At 45.1% G+C, this 19,060-nt stretch overlaps 1 protein-coding gene across 1 annotated transcript in view; it reads right to left on the bottom strand.

The window, feature by feature from the left end:
• Positions 1–1,366: 1,366 nt before the first annotated feature.
• Positions 1,367–19,060, bottom strand: part of ZNF451 (zinc finger protein 451) — an 837,322-nt gene continuing 819,628 nt past the window's right edge. The window contains exon 14 of the mRNA XM_086926452.1: positions 1,367–1,655. Coding sequence (XP_086782578.1) covers positions 1,579–1,655 — 77 coding nt within the window. The 3' untranslated portion in view covers positions 1,367–1,578. The remainder of the gene's footprint in view (positions 1,656–19,060) is intronic.

Below are 19,060 nucleotides of genomic sequence, written 5' to 3'. Positions count from 1 at the left end.
CAGTGTACTGTAATTGACAGCTTGAGACTGGAGTTAGGTTTAACCTTATTGAAATTCTGTGTGATCTCTTAGGTGGTATGCTATTTTAAGCATCTATCTAAGACACCTCCTTCAGTCCTCAAAATTATTCTTTTGACTTAATAATCAAGTGATGTCACACTTGAAGAAAATCAACTTTAACACATGGTTCCTGTCCTCCTCTCTAGAAGACACTGTTGGTATTTTCATTGTGCACTGAGAAGCCACAAACTGGTTTCTCAGTATGTGTTTACTTTATGATATATGAGTTGATTGTATTAATTTCTCAGCTGCAGGCACACAATCGGTCTGTTCTTTGCACGAGTGTTGATTTTATTTGCACTGCCTAAAACGGCCTGCAGTCTAAAGGGGGAGGTAGGGGCTTACAGCTATCTTCCTAAGAATCCCAAGAGTGGATAAAAGAGGAATAGACACACACCATTTTAAGCGATGAGTCGTTGTGTATTGCCTGTTAGCCACCGAGCCCAGACTTGTGAGGATCCCAAACAGACAAAAAACTGCAGAAAATCTGAGAAGACAGATAGACCCATGCAGATTTGCGTGGTGCAGGACTTCGAGCAGAAAAGGACTGTAGAAATGTGTGTGGGAGGGCGATACCCGACCTCTTGAAGAGCTAAGAGGATTGCCCTCTAAATAAATATAAAATGCACTCTTCTGGGAACTCCAGTGCTGACTATGCTAACACTTAGGGGTGAACAAAACTTCAACAGAGAGACCTTGCTTACCATTGTTGATTGAGACCAAGCAGCTCAAAAATTTCCTTCAACAGTAGGTTGGTGGGAATCCATGCGCCCTTAGTTGTTACTTTTTCTGAGCCAAATTTACTTAAGAACAAAGTAGAAAAACAAACATATCTATTATTTTACAGTGGATTTTCATCAATATCAATAGGGATCTTAGATCAGGATTAAAATCCTCTCTCAAGTAAATTTAACATATTATAAATTAATCATCAAATATTCAGCGGCATTGTGTTCTGGTTGCATTATATGTATTAATAAATGAAACTTAGGTTTGTTTGGAGCGGGATGTCAAATAGAATTTGTTTGTGTAGACGTCTCACATGTTGCGAGAGGTTGCAGTATTATTTTAACTCTGGCTTGTTCCTTCCTGACTGGTTACTAGGCATTTGTAGAAGTTCAGACCAGACCGTTTAGTTTCCCCTCAACCTATTGATTTACTAAGGTGTAATTATCCCAATATTCACTTTTTAGCATAGTTCCACTGCATATGTTTACTCGTATCTATATAAACAGTAAGTAGAAATTGGTGTTTCCAATCACACACTATGGTCCCATATGTGAATGCAGACAAATGTACACATTAATTTTTTGCCTTAAAATATATTTATTAATTTGAATTTAATGTACATTCATCATACGACATGTATATCAACATACGACATGTAAACTCTACAACAGTCTGCAGAGTGCAAATATTTCAGATTACGTTTAGCTTTCCGACCCGAAAAGATTATTCACATGTTTACAACGCATGTGTTTTTGAATATGTTCCACATAAAGATACATGAGTGACGCTTTAGTCTTCATTCAGGGAACATTCTGTGGGTGGTTTTTCCGCAAGACTTCTTCTGATTGCTTCCTTCATTTCTGCCTCTAAATAGAAAATTTTACAAAGCTGTATTATCCAGTTAAATGCATCACATATCAAATATGTCAAAATAGATATTCAATACATTACTAATGTTCATTCAGTAAATGATCGAAGCGTACTCAATGCAATGCAGGAGTCATATGTTTTCAAAATGAATACACTACACATGATAACAACCATGCTTTATGACAATTCGAAATAAGGATCTACTGTAAAACGTTGACACACCGGATCTATTACTTTACTTATGGCTTTCAAAAATGTACATCATGTTGTGAGATTACAAACATAACGTGACTGATACTGACCCTCAAGAGGATTTGTGCTAATGTTGAAACGCAGCTATTCCAGGCAAACCAGACAGGCAATGGTGTAAATTAACGAGAAAAATATATCAGAAACTGTTTATATTTGCAATGTATTTTCAAATAATCATCTGCCCAGCTGTATACATGATTTTCCTCACTCAGTGACATTATTTACCATAAAAAAGGTGATTTTAACAGGTAGTCTACGGGAACACAATGTGTTACAATATAGAGTCCGGGGTATGGGGCTATCATTCAACTCGTCAAAACTTTCATACCCAGTCATTCGACTAGTATTAAGCAAACAGGCCGAATTAAAATTACAATTTGCTTCAACCGCTTAATTTCCTAATTGAACATTTAAAGACGAAAGAGTTTTGACTGAGGAAAATCACTCTATATGCCAAGGTATTATTGCATTTTTATTCTGAAAAACACTACATTTCCATGCTGCAGCTCAGGACTGAAAAGGTCAAAGTGTCATTGTTAGTGACCTCTGAGAAAGGGAGAGAGAATTGCACAAACAGTGGCACTGTGCGGTATTCTAAGAATGTCGGTAGTCATGACAATGGGCATGCTGGGAGAAGAGCAGAACTGAAGGAAGAGGAGGAGACAGTTGGTAATGGCTGAGGTTGTTAGGGTCTAAAATAAAGACGCTGTTTGGAAATTAATAAAACAGACTATTATCACTGCACTGGTGACCTCCACATACGACCTCCGCATCCTTTCAATTTCATTACAATAGATGAACCTCATTTTGGTATTTTTTTTATACTCTGTCTCAATAAACATAACAAGCATTTGCAATGCAATAGGTCTCGAATCTATGCGAGTTTGAGCTATTGACATTGCAATTAATGCCTTTTATTTTTGTTTTTTTCGTTATTAAAACATAAATAAAAGGCATTGTCATTTACAATGCCAATAGCTTAACCCCTTAGCCGCGGCTTCGCAGCAGTGCGGCACTTCCACAAAATGGGCGGGGCCGCGTCAGCCGTTGGCAGCACTAGTGAGGTAGTGCTGCCGTCGGCCAACGGCAGCACGCAAGGAGTTAAACTCGCAAAAATGTGAGACCTATTGCATTGCAAATGCTTGTTGTGTAAGGATTCAGTTTCCAGACCTGTTCTAACAAAGCTGCCTTTGACCCGTAAGATGGAGTTCAGAGCCTTGAACTTTGATGGTTATTTATTTACCTGGCTACCAATAACCTGCCGAGAATTCCTATGCAGGGAGAAGCGTCCTGTGACTTGAGCACAGATTTCATATTAAATCAAAGTTCGGTGTAATGCCTTTTCATAAGCAGAAACAAGCAACGCTCAGGCCACTCTAACGTGATAAGCCCACCACCCAAGATGTACTACAGACCCCGCTAAACCACCCCCCTCTCCTCATGCCCCCCGTACAGAGCCGAGTGCTCCCCTAGCACTTTACGGATCTGCTAACCGGGTGAAAATCCCAGGGGGGATTCTCACCCACCACATACAGATCTAATGTACCACTGACACACGCACGCACACACAAACGCACACCCACACAAACACTCGCAATCACACGCACACAACCCAAAATAAATCACAGTCCAACTACCTACACCCCTCTTGATGCGTGAGAGGGTGTCATTCCCAGTGCCGGCGTGTGTGTTGGGGGTACAGCAGCGGGTAACTTCTTATCCAGGGTGAAGGAGAGGAGTCACAGCCACACCCAGCCCTGGGAGTGGCCAACGACTCTATGCATGTCTGCCCGGGTGGGATGAACGGCCCTCCCCAGTACCGTCGAACCAGGCGTTCGTGTGAGCGGGCCCTTCCCACCCCACACCCCAGGTGTGAGGACCCTCGAGTGAGGAGCATCCACCATTCATATCTACATATGGGTAGCGGTAATATGCCCATCACCCCCGTCGCCCCTGCCAAACACCACATCTATAATGCACAGTCAGCACCGGGCACAGTGGAGAGCATGCCCTTCCATTGTCCCCCTCTCCGTAGCAGCGATGGTGCCTTTATATCTTACATACACCCATCACAGAAAGAAGACAATAGCTGGCCCCTCATACTTACACTCACATTGGGGGCTTGGAGCATCCGCCAGGGAGCGCCCCCCAGCCCTGCCCGAAGATGCCCAGCAAGCTGAGGCGGTGGAGCCCCCCCCCTCCGCACTAGCATCTTCGGAGCCCCGGTGTGTCCCCCCTGGAGCCTGCTCAGCCAAGCGTGGTGGGGGCGGCAGGGACGCAGGGCTGCGGAAGAGGGAGCGCTAAACACAGCGCCCGAAGCTGGGAAGCGCAGCTGCGACAGAGCAACCTCCCTGCCAGGCTTGGAGTAGATCCGGTTACATAGTGATTGTTTGGCTCGCCCCTTTACATGCAGCAATCCATGAACAGAGAATCAGCAGCATCTCAAGGACGACAGGAGGATAGGTGCACACAAGCACGTCACACAGCGCTATGCAAAATCTACCATTCCTACTGCCGTGTACTCGGCACTGCACAAGGAAGAACAGCTTCTAGGCCATGGATGCTCGCCTAGCTACACATGCGGGAACCCTCGCACTGCGTAATACTATCAAACAAGCCCTCGCCATTGCGCAAAGGCAGCCGCTTGTTTATATTTGCATCGTGCTTTCACTTTAACGCGATGCAAAAATAAACACGCAGCTGCCTTTGCCAATCCCAAATGATAAAATAGAAGTGCTTACTGACTAATTGAAGGAGACTGTGTCACGCCCCAAGTGAAAGATCCAGTCGGGATGGGAAGTTCGGGAAGGAGATAGGGCGGTAACAAAGAAGCCTCGTTTTGAATCAGAAGCCAGCGTTTTATATAAATGATGACGCCAGCCACTAGGATTGATGGGCGGGGCTTCAAGTCCCCGTCTGAAATCTATAAGATTACAAGAAGCTTTGCAGTGCGAGCAGCGCATGTGCGCTGCAACGCAGGTCTGCAAGACCTAAAAAGGATGTGATTTTTTTCGCATTTAACAGAAACCCCTTCACTAATGACTGTCAAATTTCTGAAAAATAAAACCTTGGGATAAAGGAAGGAAAAATTGGAAATCGAAAGATAACACTCCTTGCCTTCAGGCCAGTCTTTTTGAGATTACTGCTTTATTAATAGCATATATCTTTATGCTGCCCGCCCCAACAAAATTAATTTCAAAAGATGCTTATCAAGTGCCCTGTCTCGTGGGCCCTGCCTGGCTCCTTGCCCCATGGGTCCAAGTGCATCACAGCAACGAAGCTTTGGAGCATCACAGCAATGGAGCGTCTTCTCTTCATGCACAATAACCACATGCCTTCGCGCCTCTGACCTCCTATTTGGGGAAATTATTAACTTTGTAAATAACGGATATTTCGGTGAGAGTACGATCGATCTTCAAGCAACAATATTTTTAATTTGATAAAATATTGAATCCAAAGAAAATTTAAAAAAAAGCCTCCTGTCTACTGGATAACTAGTCCTAAACTAGAACATTAACCCTTTCTTCCACAGGCTGGGGCCTTAACTCGGATGTCATATTGGAAGCCGGTGAACACAATCTGAAAAATGATCTTGGATATTCAATGGAATACGGGCTTCCATTTTCATTCTTGATACTTTACTGTTTGGTCATTCTTATTTACGAAACATTATTTTTTCCTCTCTATGCCAGATGAACCCATACTCAGTTGGGGTCAGTAGAAAAGTTTTGAATCACTATGCAAGGGTTTGGGGCACATTTGTCAGTGTTGAGTGTAAAATGTCTCTCTTAATGCATTACTTAAGCCTTGAAGAACAGGAAGTATTTGGATATCTTCCTGATCTCCTGAGGATATTTCTGGATTAAATGAACTCAAAATCTGAACTAAAAAATGTGATCTGCTATTCCAACTGTTCGGCAGGTACTACGGCTAACAGATACATCAGGAACAGTGCCTTGTAATCGTGCTGGCTGGGGATGCACCGGCCTTGCTGTCCAGTGGAAAAACGTACTAATTAAAGACAAGTTTAAATACCTGGGCATCATGATCTCCAAGTCAGAGTACCTGGCCGACAATTTCTACCCACAACTACAAGAGTTGTGCAGGGATGTGTTACATTGGAAGAAACTGCCACTATTGCTATTATTAAGGGAAACCCTGTTTAAAATGATGGCATTGCCATGTCTGGGTTAAGTCCTTCGAAACACCCCTTGTAAGATACCATCAGACTTCTTTCAGAAGATTGACCATGAAATAAGACCGCTTCTGTGGGATGGGGGAAGCTCCAGGATAGCCCTACACAATTTACAGAGGGGAATGTTTGAGCGTGGATTGGCAATTCGGATATAAGGGAATATTACTGGGACTGCGCAGTTAGTCATTGTTAATGCCTGGGTATTTGCATGATGGGAGGAACCTGCTTAGAGAGTCGATCACCATGCAATGGGACGGGGTGGGGTGTATGTGCGGATGGGAAGACCCTGCGTAATACTGTAGAAAAATGACTCCCTCGGTACACACAAACAGTGGTGTGCATATAGCGGGAAGCGACTAATTTCCTGGGCTGGGACGGGAAACTAACCGAAAGTACTCCCTTGTGGGACAGTGATGTCCTGAGGGAGTTTGGCAGACTGAAGGGTTTCAGTCCCCGAGGGCTGCTGGGGATTGACCACCTAAGGGCTGTTTGGAGAGGATAAGAAATTGCTGAATTTCCGGACTTGCAGGCAGAATATCAGTTGCCAGATTTGTAATGGTTCCGATATTTGCAATTGAAAAATGCATTGCGAACCCACATTCCGATGGTGAAAAACGACCAGATTATACACTGCTTGAAGACAGGGTATTATTAGATCCAATGCCTGATAAGGCCATCTCCCTAATAAATAAATTTAAATGAATACCACCCCAGACCCCTTAGAGCTCTACAAGAGGCATGAGAGGCAGAGTTAGGCATATTAAAAGAGAACGATTTTAAAAGAGGCGACCCAGAGTCCCCGGGAGGTGGCAATAAGAGCATGGCTCCGCCTTATACAACTTCGTATTTTACACAGATCATATATCTCTAGGGTGCTGTTACACAGAATGGGTTGTTGTGCTACTACACATTGCACAAGAGGCTGCGGTGAAGTGGGCACTTTCTTTCATACATTGTGGGCATGCCTCCGAATTCAGCAATACTGGAATGGGATTATGCGAGTCATGTCTAAGGTGGGGGGTCAGGAGGTCATACTGGAAGCCCAATGGACTAGACTATGTGTGATAGTGGATGACCCGTGGCCAAAATACACACTAATATGGCTAATGGTGGCGAACATTGTGGGCAAAAGTAATATTGCAAGAGCGTGGAGTGCGATTCAACCTCCGGGCGTTACAGAGCAGAAAGCGGACCTCGATTGGTGCTGTACAGCTAAAACAATTGTATACCAAAGACGTGGATGTCCGAGGAATAAGGGGCAAGATATGGGGTTGGTGGGTGGAGTATAGAGGGACCTGAAATGTTTACACAGTGGACGATGCTATGCAAGGGAGGGTTGTATGGAGTCTCAAATTGTAACGGAATGTGGTGAGGATTGAACACATTGAAACTATACTGTATTGAGCGGACTGTATTGATTACAAGCAATTTACCTGATGCCCTCACTGACATTTGTCAAATGATTCTGTACACTAAAGTGTTTTGTCAAGTATCTGTTCAATTAAAAGAATTTAAAAAAAAATGATCTGCATTATCTCCCCAAAGTAAGCATGATATTAGAGTGCCATTACTTTGGGAAGCGAATGCAAAGATCATGGGAATCAGAAGAAGATTATATAACTGCTTTAGGAAAATTAGCAAACACTTGTAACTTTGGAGCAGCATGTTAAGCAGGTTTGTGTGATCATTTTTATAGAAAAGACTAGAGAATATCTATGGTAAAAAGATGATTCTGCATTGAATAAACTTATCTCTGCAGAAAACCTTATACAAATTCATTAGCATGTGTTGAGGCGATTTAAAAGGACTCTTATATGGAGGGGGCGATAATGAAAAAATATACTTTGTAAAAGAAAACCCATCACCCAAGAACAGACAAAAAAGGATGAGTTAAAAATCTCAAAGAAACTCCGATGGAAATGTTATTGGTGTGAAAGTGTGGGTCACATGGCGAATGTCTGGGGAATGTCCGGTTTGGAAAGCCCTTTGCAAAGCATGTGGGAGGAACAGCCATCATACCAATTGTAGACCGGATTGGATTTAAATGAATGTTAAAGAGAGAGATCATTTTACTGAGGATGATTCGGAAGAAATAATTTTACAAATCAACGGTAGTAGTGATGTAGGGCCATTTGTGGAGGGACAGAGTGAAGGTATTCCAGTCGAAAAGTTGTTCGTCTCAGGAGCAAGGGTTTCTTCAAAGCCGAATTAGAAGTAAGGTGAATACAAGCCTCACATAAAATCAAAGGGTTATGGTGGTGAGTCCATCAAATTGCGGTGTTATTTTTGGGGAACTATAGAGTTCGGAGGAAGATTTGTTGCAGGGAAAAAACGTGTGCAACAAGGGTGATTCCATAATTAGTTGGTTTCATCAAAGGTACCTTATTGTGCATCTTAAACCTAACGAGACACCTTCAGTTAGATTGAAAAAGAAAGCTGAAAAAGTTAAGGTTTCCTTTAAGGCTTCCAGTTATGAAGATGACATTTCTGAAGTTTTTAAGAAAGAATTGGGTTGTCTGAGAAACTACAATCACCTTATTAGACTTAAACCTGGTTTGCAACCTAAAGAAAGTAAGGTAAGAAAGTATTCAGTAATGGTAAAGGAGGCTATGGCCCAAGAGATTGAGAAATGGAAACTGAATGGCATTATTCAAGAAACTAAAGCAACATAATAGTTTCCGCCAATAGTGATGGCATTTAAGGCTAAAGGCAAAGCATGATTATGCAGACCTGAGATGGCTTTCTAAGTGCGTTATTGTTGAACATTGCCCTTTGCTGAATATTACAGCGATGGCATGCTCACTGGGTGGTGCTAAGCATGTTTCTTCTTTAGATTTGACATATGTTTACCACCAGATTAAACTACACCCACAATCCAGGAATTTACCTCAATCGTCAATCCTTTGGGCACTTTCAAATTAAGTGAGGATGCCTTTTGGATTTATTTCAGCAACTTCAGTTTTTTTCAAAGAGTGATGAGGTATGTGTTACAGAGCATATATGGTGTTAAAATCTCCCAAGATGATAATTTTGCTGAAAAAAGTAAAAGCATGACAGTTTAGATGGAAAAAAGGACGGAGTTTTTGTGGGATCATATTTGTGAAGAATTTAACAATGTAAAGATGTTTTAAGCAAAACACTTTGTTTGAGTAGGGAACCAGGTAATGACAGTATTTCTATACCAGATTGAAGGATTTGGGTGTGGAGCGTATGTGACGAGCACATGGCATCGGGAAAGCCATTTTTATTATTTTGCATAGTTTGAAAGAGGCAGAGCTTGATTACTCAGTCAATGAAGATTTGGCAGTATACTGGGCAGAGAGAAAGTTAAAAAAGAAATTTTAATGGGGTGGTCGATTCGCGATCAAGACTGATCACAAACTAATGAAAGAAGTCTCTGCCATGAAAGGGATTGATTTAGTTTCTAGCAGGATATGCCAATGGGAAGTCGCTCTCCAGGAATTGTATTTTACGTTGACATACGTTTTTCTAAGTTGTGTGATGTCCAACTTGATGAAGATTTGATTACAGATGATTTTGATGATGACATTGATAAGGAAGACATAATGTAAGCACCGTCACGGGCGGCAATATTTAGGAGGAAGAATGGTAAAGAGAGTTAGGGGATTACAATGTTTTGCAAAAGGTGGTTGTCATGTTGAGGGGAGGATGGAAATCTAGGAATGAGAGTGATGAGGACATCAAGTATTACTGGAGTATTAAGGATGATCTCCCTCTATAAGAAAGCAATTTTTATTATTTTGCATAGTTTGAAAGAGGCAGAGCTTGATTACTCAGTCAATGAAGATTTGGCAGTATACTGGGCAGAGAGAAAGTTAAAAAAGAAATTTTAATGGGGTGGTCGATTCGCGATCAAGACTGATCACAAACTCATGAAAGAAGTCTCTGCCATGAAAGGGATTGATTTAGTTTCTAGCAGGATATGCCAATGGGAAGTCGCTCTCAAGGAATTGTATTTTACGTTGACATACGTTTTTCTAAGTTGTGTGATGTCCAAATTGATGAAGATTTGATTACAGATGATTTTGATGATGACATTGAGAAGAAAGAAATAATGTAAGCGCCGTCACGGGCGGCAAGATTTAGGAGGAAGAATGGTAAAGAGAGTTAGGGGATTACAATGTTTTGCAAAAGGTGGTTGTCATGTTGAGGGGAGGATGGAAATCTAGGAATGAGAGTGATGAGGACATCAAGTATTACTGGAGTATTAAGGATGATCTCCCTCTATAGGACGGTTTGGTTTTAACCTCATCCATGCTCATGACGAGCCCAGCTCGTCATGAGTCACAGTGGAGCTGTGCTCATGACGAGCTGGGCTCGTCACAACGGCCGCGGTCCGCCCACGCGTAATTTATTCCCCGCCTGTGCGAGCTAATTAATCAGTGGGCGGAGTCGTGACGAGCCCAGCTCGTCATGAGCACAGCTCCACTGTGACTAATGACGAGCTGGGCTCGTCACGAGCACCGTGGCCCCCCGTGCCGTGGGGGAATTACCCTGCAGCTAAGGGGTTAAGAGGTGATTGATTAATTGCTTTCAGTGGTTTAAGACGACACTCATTTGACAATGCCCATGAGAGTCGTTAAGGCATATCCAAAATCAAGGAGTGTATCTGAGAGGGATATTGGTGGCCTGGCACAGACATCATTATAGAGAGAGAAGTTAGGGACTGCTGTGTATGTCTTAATAGCATCAAGATTCTTAAGTGCCGAAATCAACCTCTGGTTATGCGCGAGGCAGTGTCTGAGCTGTGGGTAGATAGCATTGGACATTAGAAGTCCCATCGGAGCATCTTTTTTTGATAAGTATGTTTTAAGTTGCACTGAGAGGCACTCATGGTGGCCTGAAATTACGGTAGTCAATTCTGTAGAAACTGGTGATGTCATCTGTTTTCTAGATGAATTGTTGGAAGAGAAGGTTACCCCTCCACCTTAGTGACATACTATGGTGTACTAAAACAAGAAGGTGGGGAAGAAAAAAGAAAAGACCACGTTGGCAAATCTTAGGGGATCCTAATGATTATTTCTTAATACCCTCACACATCCAAATGGATGTCATGCTTCATTATAGGGCATGCTCCTCGTACGGCTGGTGCTGCAATGTCCTATGGGCCACCCAAGAGGGCTCTTTTCGGAGATCTTTTTAGATTTTGATGTAATGATGCATGTTGTGCGAGGAAGTCAAATGTGTAGGGTAGAGTGGGTTCAAAAATAGTGTGAAAAATAAATTGCAATTGTCTAAGGAATACCAAAATGTATTCAATGTGAGGGTTCCCTTGACAGAGTTAAAACCAATGAAAGGGGGCTATCATAAGGGCTTAATGGACCAAGATACCCTTAACAAGTGTGTGCTGTCATGTCGACATATTTCGGGTCTGTCGGTCCAAACAGATCCCTGGTGTTTCTTCAGGACCTAAAAAGATCTCTACCGGACACCTAGGATGTGACGTATAGTGCCAGGTACTCCCCTATAGAAAAATACCTTGTTGTTCTCAGATTATCCAACATAGATAAAATATAGAAAGGCAGTATAAAACCAGTTTTTATAACATACGAAAAGGTGCTTCTCAAGTAGCACACTAATTGCTTGTGTCTCCTCATGGTAGACATACTCATGCTTTTACCAGCGCTAAAAAGTCACCATAAAGTGAAAGTGTTCATACACACAGCAGGCCAGGAAGAGGGACACACGTGTAAAAACGACAAATATATACCATGATATCGCAGCGCATACAAGGGAATGTATAATGTGGTCATATGCTACTTTGTGTATCATAAAGAGGATTTATGAGTGCCACATTTGAGAAATATATGAGCTGTAGGAACTTGAAGATGAATCAAATATGAGGCAGCAGCCTAATGGTCCATATCTCCTCTATGAAGGGTGTGACATACGTAGCAGGGTGTTACAACAGCAAACTATTCAAACCTCGCACAAGGTATATCATCATTTAGACCCTAGTGTTGGTAGAGAGGCGAAACACCCATTGTTGCTCTCTCAAAGAGTGCTGTGCTACTCCATAGGTGGTTGGCCTCCAACATTGTCCACCTCAGATTATCTGGTGTGTAATTGAAATTGCAGAAATGGACGCACATTTTGGTGGAGCTGCGTCTGCAGCAGATATTGCTGTGATGTTCATTCATACTAATGCTATAGGTCTTGTGGTCATTCCACATAGTGGAGGCGACGGGCAAGTTATGAGATTTTACACAATTTTTGGTGTTGCAATTTGTGTGTATTCTTTCTGTCCAGATCTGCCCATGCCCCAGTGGTATCTCTTTGGTGCTTCTGGTCAGGTGGCAAACTCCACAAGACCCACAGGGGTAATGCTCCGTGACAGGTGGCAGAGTCTAAGGAGAAGTTTGTATTGGTGTCGGGTTTGATTTGGGATCTAGTGTGTACTAGAAGGTCTTTCAAATTGTGGGTGCACTCAAAAACGAAGAGCAGTCATGGAATTTCCAAAAATCCTGAGTGCAGACTGTTCCAGTGCTTCATGATGATGCGCTGGGTGCGGTTGGAAGTTGGAGTTAAAGGTGGTTACACAGGTTAAAAGATCCTCTGTAGGTAGGTCGGTTTTTAGTAACCACCTTTACGCCGAAATATAACCACACCCAGCGCATCCTCATGATTAGATCGTCCGCTTTGACATTCAAGGATCCTACCAGGTGGTTCGCTATCAGGGAAAAGACCTGATGTTCCAACCAACTCCAGAGGCACCGATCCTCTACTAAAAGACCCCACTCCAACCTACTTGTTGCAATACCAGATGGCAGTGGTGTTGTCCATTAAAACTTGCACCAGCCCGTGGCAGCAGGAAAGCCTTAAGTGGCAGATGAATGGTCCACAAATCTAACAGACTGATATGGCACCGGGCGCCCGTTGGAGACCATACTTCTCTGATCTCCACATCCCTAGATAACCTCTTCAACCCAGAAGTGATGCCCTAGTCACCACTGCCAGGTCTGTTTGTGTGTGTGCGTGTGTGTGGGGGGGGAGGAGGGCATGGAGAACAACCTTTTGCTGAACCAGTTGGATTCAAGAAGCCACTACTACAAATTGTAAGCCATCACTTCTAAAATGTAGATGGCATTCAATAGGATTTCTTAAGTGCAATGAAACTTCAGATCCCGGCGAAGCACCAGCATGTGCCACCTGGTGTAGTCAACCAGGAAGTTGGAGGAGGGTAAGAGGCCAAGAATCCTAAGCGCTGTCCTCGCCGAAATTCAGGACTGAGGTGGAAACATCATGCTCATATCTGAATGTCCTGGACTTGTCGCGCAAAGAGAAGGTCTTGAACTGCACTGTGTCTAGGATAGCTCCAATAAATGGTAGCCTCTGAAACGGAGTCCGATGCATTGATTATGTACACCAACGATATCAAGAGGTTCACCATCACCTGGAGGTGGTCTACAACTGACTATAGTGATCCAGCCTTCAACAGCCAGAAGCAGAGTACGGGAGCCTAGGAAAACTTTAAAACCAGCGCCTCCTGGCACGAAGCAAATTCGGCCGGCTTCCTGTGGTGGTGAAAACTGGGGCTTGTAGCCCGCCCCTCTATGTTGCATACCACGGCCCCCGTGCTGCAGGAGCCCTGAAGGACTTTAAAACCAGCGCCTCCTGGCGCGAAACAAACTCTGATGGCTTACTGCGGCTCCATGCCGCTGCAATACCTTAGGCTTGTGATCCACCCATCTATGCTGCTTACAACAGCTCCCGTCCAGCTTGTCTCTTTGGGTATTAGAACTACTTTAGCTGGAGCATTATGTTATGAAACCGTCCATTTGGTTACATTGTTCTGGTGTGGCGGATCAGAGAGCCGTTTTTTCTGTGCTGTATCTTTATTGGAGAGGATGGCACTTTCTCATCACAGCTCTTGAAAATACTGTTATAGCCTAAGTCTTAGCGAGGGATAACTGCACACTGCACTGTTTTTATTGTGGTATCTTTTTTAGAGGAGTGGGGGGACTTTGGTTTTTGGTCTCTGTTGTTCCTCCTTCCTTGATTTGGCGGATTACCTCATGATGCATGCCTAATTTTACTTATTTTGCTTGATTATTTTTACCCCCAGGTTGCTCAGTGATTTGCCCAGCTGATCTTTTCTCACCTGCTGTGTGATCCATATATCAATTGACAATTGACTGATTCGATGTCTCCTGATTTACATACTCATTTTGGGCACGGAAACTAGCAGGCCTGTGGTTTTCTTTTGGTGCTCTTCCACAAGTTGCCTTCAAATTTGCTTCCTTGTGGGTTGCTGGGCTCGCAGCACATGGCAAGAGTCAGCTGCTCTCAGCCTTCTATTGACATGCTTGCCACTACGATACTTTTCAGAGTCTCACTATGGCTCTGCAGTGTGATGGAGATATGAAGGGGGTTCGTACTTTTGTCAGTTTGTCTTTGCTATTAAATTTGGTCAGACCCTTTGTGTTTAGTGATAATCAGGAAGAAGAAGGTCCTTTAGAGTACCAGCCATCATCTGTGGGGGGGGGGGAGGGGGGGGGGATTGGGGGGGGGATTGGAGGGGGAGAGGGTAGTGTACCAAAGTCCACTCTCATGGTTGTCTTACCACTCTATTATTAAGCTCCTTCCTCACATATGATATGTTAAGCTGAATTTGCCCAGCAGGGTTATTTATAGCCGATGGATCGCCCACAGTCTTGGGTAACCATAACAGTAGCTGCTGGCATAGCGGGACCTGCCACGTTTGAAAATGTTTCTGAGGATGATCCCTCTTTCTGGGGACATTTTAGGAAGTTATAAACCTCAGCCTTCCTTAGAAGATTTAAGAAAGTCATAAACCTTGGCCTTCACTATCTCCGATTTGTCTCCGAGATAAAAGCATTCGTCTTTGCTTTGGTCATGCCAATTTCTGGTTTCTCCGATTTCACTTCCTTATTCTTAGTTCTTATTTGCTCCTGTCTTACAGACCTCGATATAACATGTGTGCCCCCTATTTTGGCCGGAAGATCAATCAGCTTGTCTTACTTCCAATGGAGGTATGGAAATATGCCCCCCATTGAGCGGATTCTGGTCTGCAATTTATCAACTAACTTTTGCCTCCACTTCTGCGGTGAGGTCGTGTTCTACTGTATTATTTTCATGTAGATTAGCTCAGAAGTTTGATACTTCCCTACTTGCACTGCGCTAATTATGCTCTGCTCTTCCGCCTCAGGCTTTTACATCCTCTTGACACTACATTATCTGCCTCTCTGGGAGTGCATTTAACCGTGTGCTTATAAAGAGGTATAAGTGTGGATAAGTGACCCTGCCCTCACTCTTTCAGGGGGTCAATCTCAGTTAAATCTCAAGTGTACACTTGTTAGACGGAGACCCGGAGGGTCGGCCGAGTACAGGGGGAGAGGCCTCCGGTGAGGGCCTTCTCCGGTGACCGTACAGACAAGTAACTTTCCCCCCACAGATGGACACCACACAAAGAGGAGTTCTGCACACTTTATATAGAAATCTTGAGGCAAGGTGATAAACGATACAGCGGGACCAGGATACGAGGATCCTGCCAATTCTAGTCTCTTTGGGGAAAAGGGGTAGCGGGACAGTCTTAGTACCGGGCCGGTACGGGAGCAGCAGGAGATGGAGCTCACAATCCTCGAGCTTGAGGGTTCGCAAGGATGGGCTGCGGCAGCGCCAGCAGGCTACGAAGATGGTTGAAGATGATGAGGGCCGCGGCAGCGCCAGCAGGCTTCGAAGATGGTTCACGATGATGAGGGGCGCGGCAGCGCCAGCAGGCTTCGAAGATGGTTTCACGGTGAGGAGGGCCGCGGCAGCGCCAGCAGGCTTCGAAGATGGTTTCACGATGAGGAGGGCAGTGGCAGCGCCAGCAGGCTTCGAAGATGGTTTCACGATAAGGAGGGCCGCGGCAGCGCCAGCAGGCCTGGAAGATGGTTCACGAGAAGAAGCCGCGGCAGCGCCAGCAGGCCTCCAAGGATGAGTTTGTCTCGGTGTCTCTCGACTCCAGGATACAACGGCCTTCCTGCTCTGGAGCTGCCCCAGTTATAGGTCTGGCGCCCTTTGATGTCCGGACCCTCGCACTTGGAGGTCAGGTTGTCCGGGATGAGGGAGTCCAGACACCCAGCAGGGCGGTGGAGCCAGCGCCCGGGAAGGCCGGGGGCGATCGACACCTGGCAGAGGGGAGCCATTGACACTCCTTCTCCCATTGACCTGCCAAGTGGTCTCTTCACCTCCTGGGTGGATGGTGGTGCCTCGATGTCGGGGCCTGGCCAGGCCCGGGGTCGGGGACGATCCGAGGCCACGCGGCCTTGTCGTGTAGTGTCTAAAATGGCGGCTGGGCCGGGGTCATTGGTCCTGGAAGGGGCCCGGGCCAGCCGAAACCGGGGTGTTCAGGAGCTGGAGTTCCGTCGGGGACGGGCCGTGGGTAGTTCCGGTGGGTTGCAGGGATAGTTCTGGTCTAGGACACAGGAGGAGCAGGGGCCCGGGCCCCGCCATGCGGGGAGGGAGCGGGCCTTCCACGAGGCCTGTCCAACAACACTGTTTTCTGTTTGAGTGTTCACAAGTGCCTCTTATGCCTGTGGTTACGATACTGTCGCCAGAACTGGGCTTCCCTGCATGGGTAAGATAATTAACCTACTAACTAATGTAAGATGTGGAATTGGGATCCTCACCTATTAAGATAAACAGTATCATAGCAACTCTGGGAAAGTAGCAACATATGGCTAAATGAGCAGTAAGCTCCTTCACAGCTGACACAAATGGCACCTTGTTCGTGGCATTGAAGATGTTCCTACAACTTTGACCCTTCCTGAAGATGAGGACAGGAATGGCAAAGCAGTGACCCAACAAGCTCTTAATATCGGCCAGTCAAAATGCTTGAACCCTGGAACCTATGGCACAGGTCGTGTCTTAGAACAAGACCTCTAACAAGGGGGCAAGGAAAGAACCGTTGATTCCAAACTGCCAAAGTGGGACCCTCGACCTTTCAGCATAGAACTGCACAGCATTAGTACATTTTGTGAATTTCTATGACTCATTCAAAGGCGATCATCCCGGCAATTACACTGAGTCCACTTTCCCATGACAGCAGGTTTCTTTACTGTAGGAGGCTGGCTTAGTATATGGTGCACACTTATTTAAGTGAAGCAGCTTGCACTAATAGAGGCAATCCTTAAAGTGAGTTTAGTGGTCTTAGACAACCATGGAAAGCTCTCTAAGTGGTAACTGTGGAGAGCGGCTTTCAGGCTTAGTCCAGGTGGAGTGTTAAGCAGCTTGCTTTACCAGAACTAATCATATAGTGCAGGTTAAACGAGAAAAAACACACAGTGTAGTTATATAGTTATAAAAATAAGTATATTTATTATACACAGTTACCAACACATTGGTATAACTCCTACCCGGAGATATCAACACAATACACAATATTTCTAAAGTAAACCAGTAAGTAAGCAAGCACAAATACACAGTGGTCTCCAAGGGAGACCAAACCATATACTAATGAAAGTTGAATGCAAACTGCGACGGAAGTCGGAACTTGGACCAGAAGAGCTGGGGACCCAAGGAACACCACAGAGGCTGGGTACAGATTGGAAACAGTTACCTCACCCGTGGAAACCCCAGAAACCAGGATACCTAGATCAGAGAAGCCGGTGCATAGGTGCGAAGTAACGTTGGAAACCTTCTTAGACCACAATGGAGGACTTCAGTGAAAATGCAGCTGGAGAAGAAGGTGAATGAGTCCAGAGGAATCCAAGGACGGATTCTTGAAAAGAAGTACCTGCAAGCAGAGGGGACAGAGTCTATGCCACTCAGAAGGGACCAGGAGGCATGGAAGACCAATTACCACCGATGACAGAGGATGCAGGAGTGTTGATAGTGACCTTGTCGCAGCAGCTGTAAGGACCAGGTGACTCTGTGGAAGACCAGGAGCCGTTCACGAGCTGCCCCACGTCGGAAGCCAAGGACAAGGGAGTTGGGTCCAGCAGGAGCACCAACAAGTTTTGGCAGCAGCAAAAGACGTAGTAAATTAAAAAGGTGCAACGTTGGGACCTGCAAGGTCCAATGGACTCACCAAGTGCAGGGTAGTCCGAGCAGGCACCGAGCAAGCAGGGGAGCCCACTGAAGCCAAAGAAGACCCTCAAGAAGAACCACAGGTCGAAGGCACAAGAGTTGCAAGAGGACCTTGAGCAGCTCACCAAAGATGCAGGCCCACGGTGCAGAGGATGCGGTGAGAACGAAGATCTTTTCCAGCAAGAGATGCTGGAGCTTCTTGTAGTCCGAAGATCTGTGGAGAATAAAATCAAAACGCCTTGGCAAGTCAACGCGGTGCACAGAGTTTCTGGTCAATCGGTTCAGACAAGGGATACTGGTCTCAATCTTACAGAGAGGACAGGTCAGGCCTTGAGGGACATGTAGCACCACCAAATGTGTTGCAAAGCCTTTTGGAGTCTGTGGGACGTCAAGAGCAGCAGACCGGTCAGCTTTGATGTGGTGCCTTCTGATGCAGGAGAGTGACTTCTTCACTCCAAGGGAAATTCCTTTGTGTGTCTGTGATGCCCACAGGCCTGGAGAGTAACCTGGATGAAGCACAGGCACAGATGACGAAGAAGACTTACAGAACAGCAAGACCAGGAGCAGCGGGAGTCTTCCTTGGTGCAGTCTCAGTTACAGGTGAAGGCCAGCGAAGTACAAGGTGCCCATATGGTTAAAGTTTAACTGGTTTCGGATTTAAATCTTGTCCAACAATTAATCTGAAGAGCCACCCACAGGTAAGCTCTAGGGAAAGAGGTGGGACGGTTCAATGATCCCTCCCAGAGGGGAAGATACTCCCATGTCCTTTGTTTAGTTTTGTGCCAGAGCAGGAGCCTAGGCTCCCTGAAGTGGCTCAAACTGGAGTATGCAAGGAGGGCACCAAATGTGCCTGATGGTGCTGGTGGCAAGTACCCACGCCCCAGCCCAATACACTAAGTC

This window comes from Lissotriton vulgaris, chromosome 6 (genome assembly GCF_964263255.1).
Source record: "Lissotriton vulgaris chromosome 6, aLisVul1.2, whole genome shotgun sequence".
Classification (NCBI taxonomy): domain Eukaryota; kingdom Metazoa; phylum Chordata; class Amphibia; order Caudata; family Salamandridae; genus Lissotriton; species Lissotriton vulgaris.
This window is presented reverse-complemented; position numbering and strand designations above follow the sequence as displayed.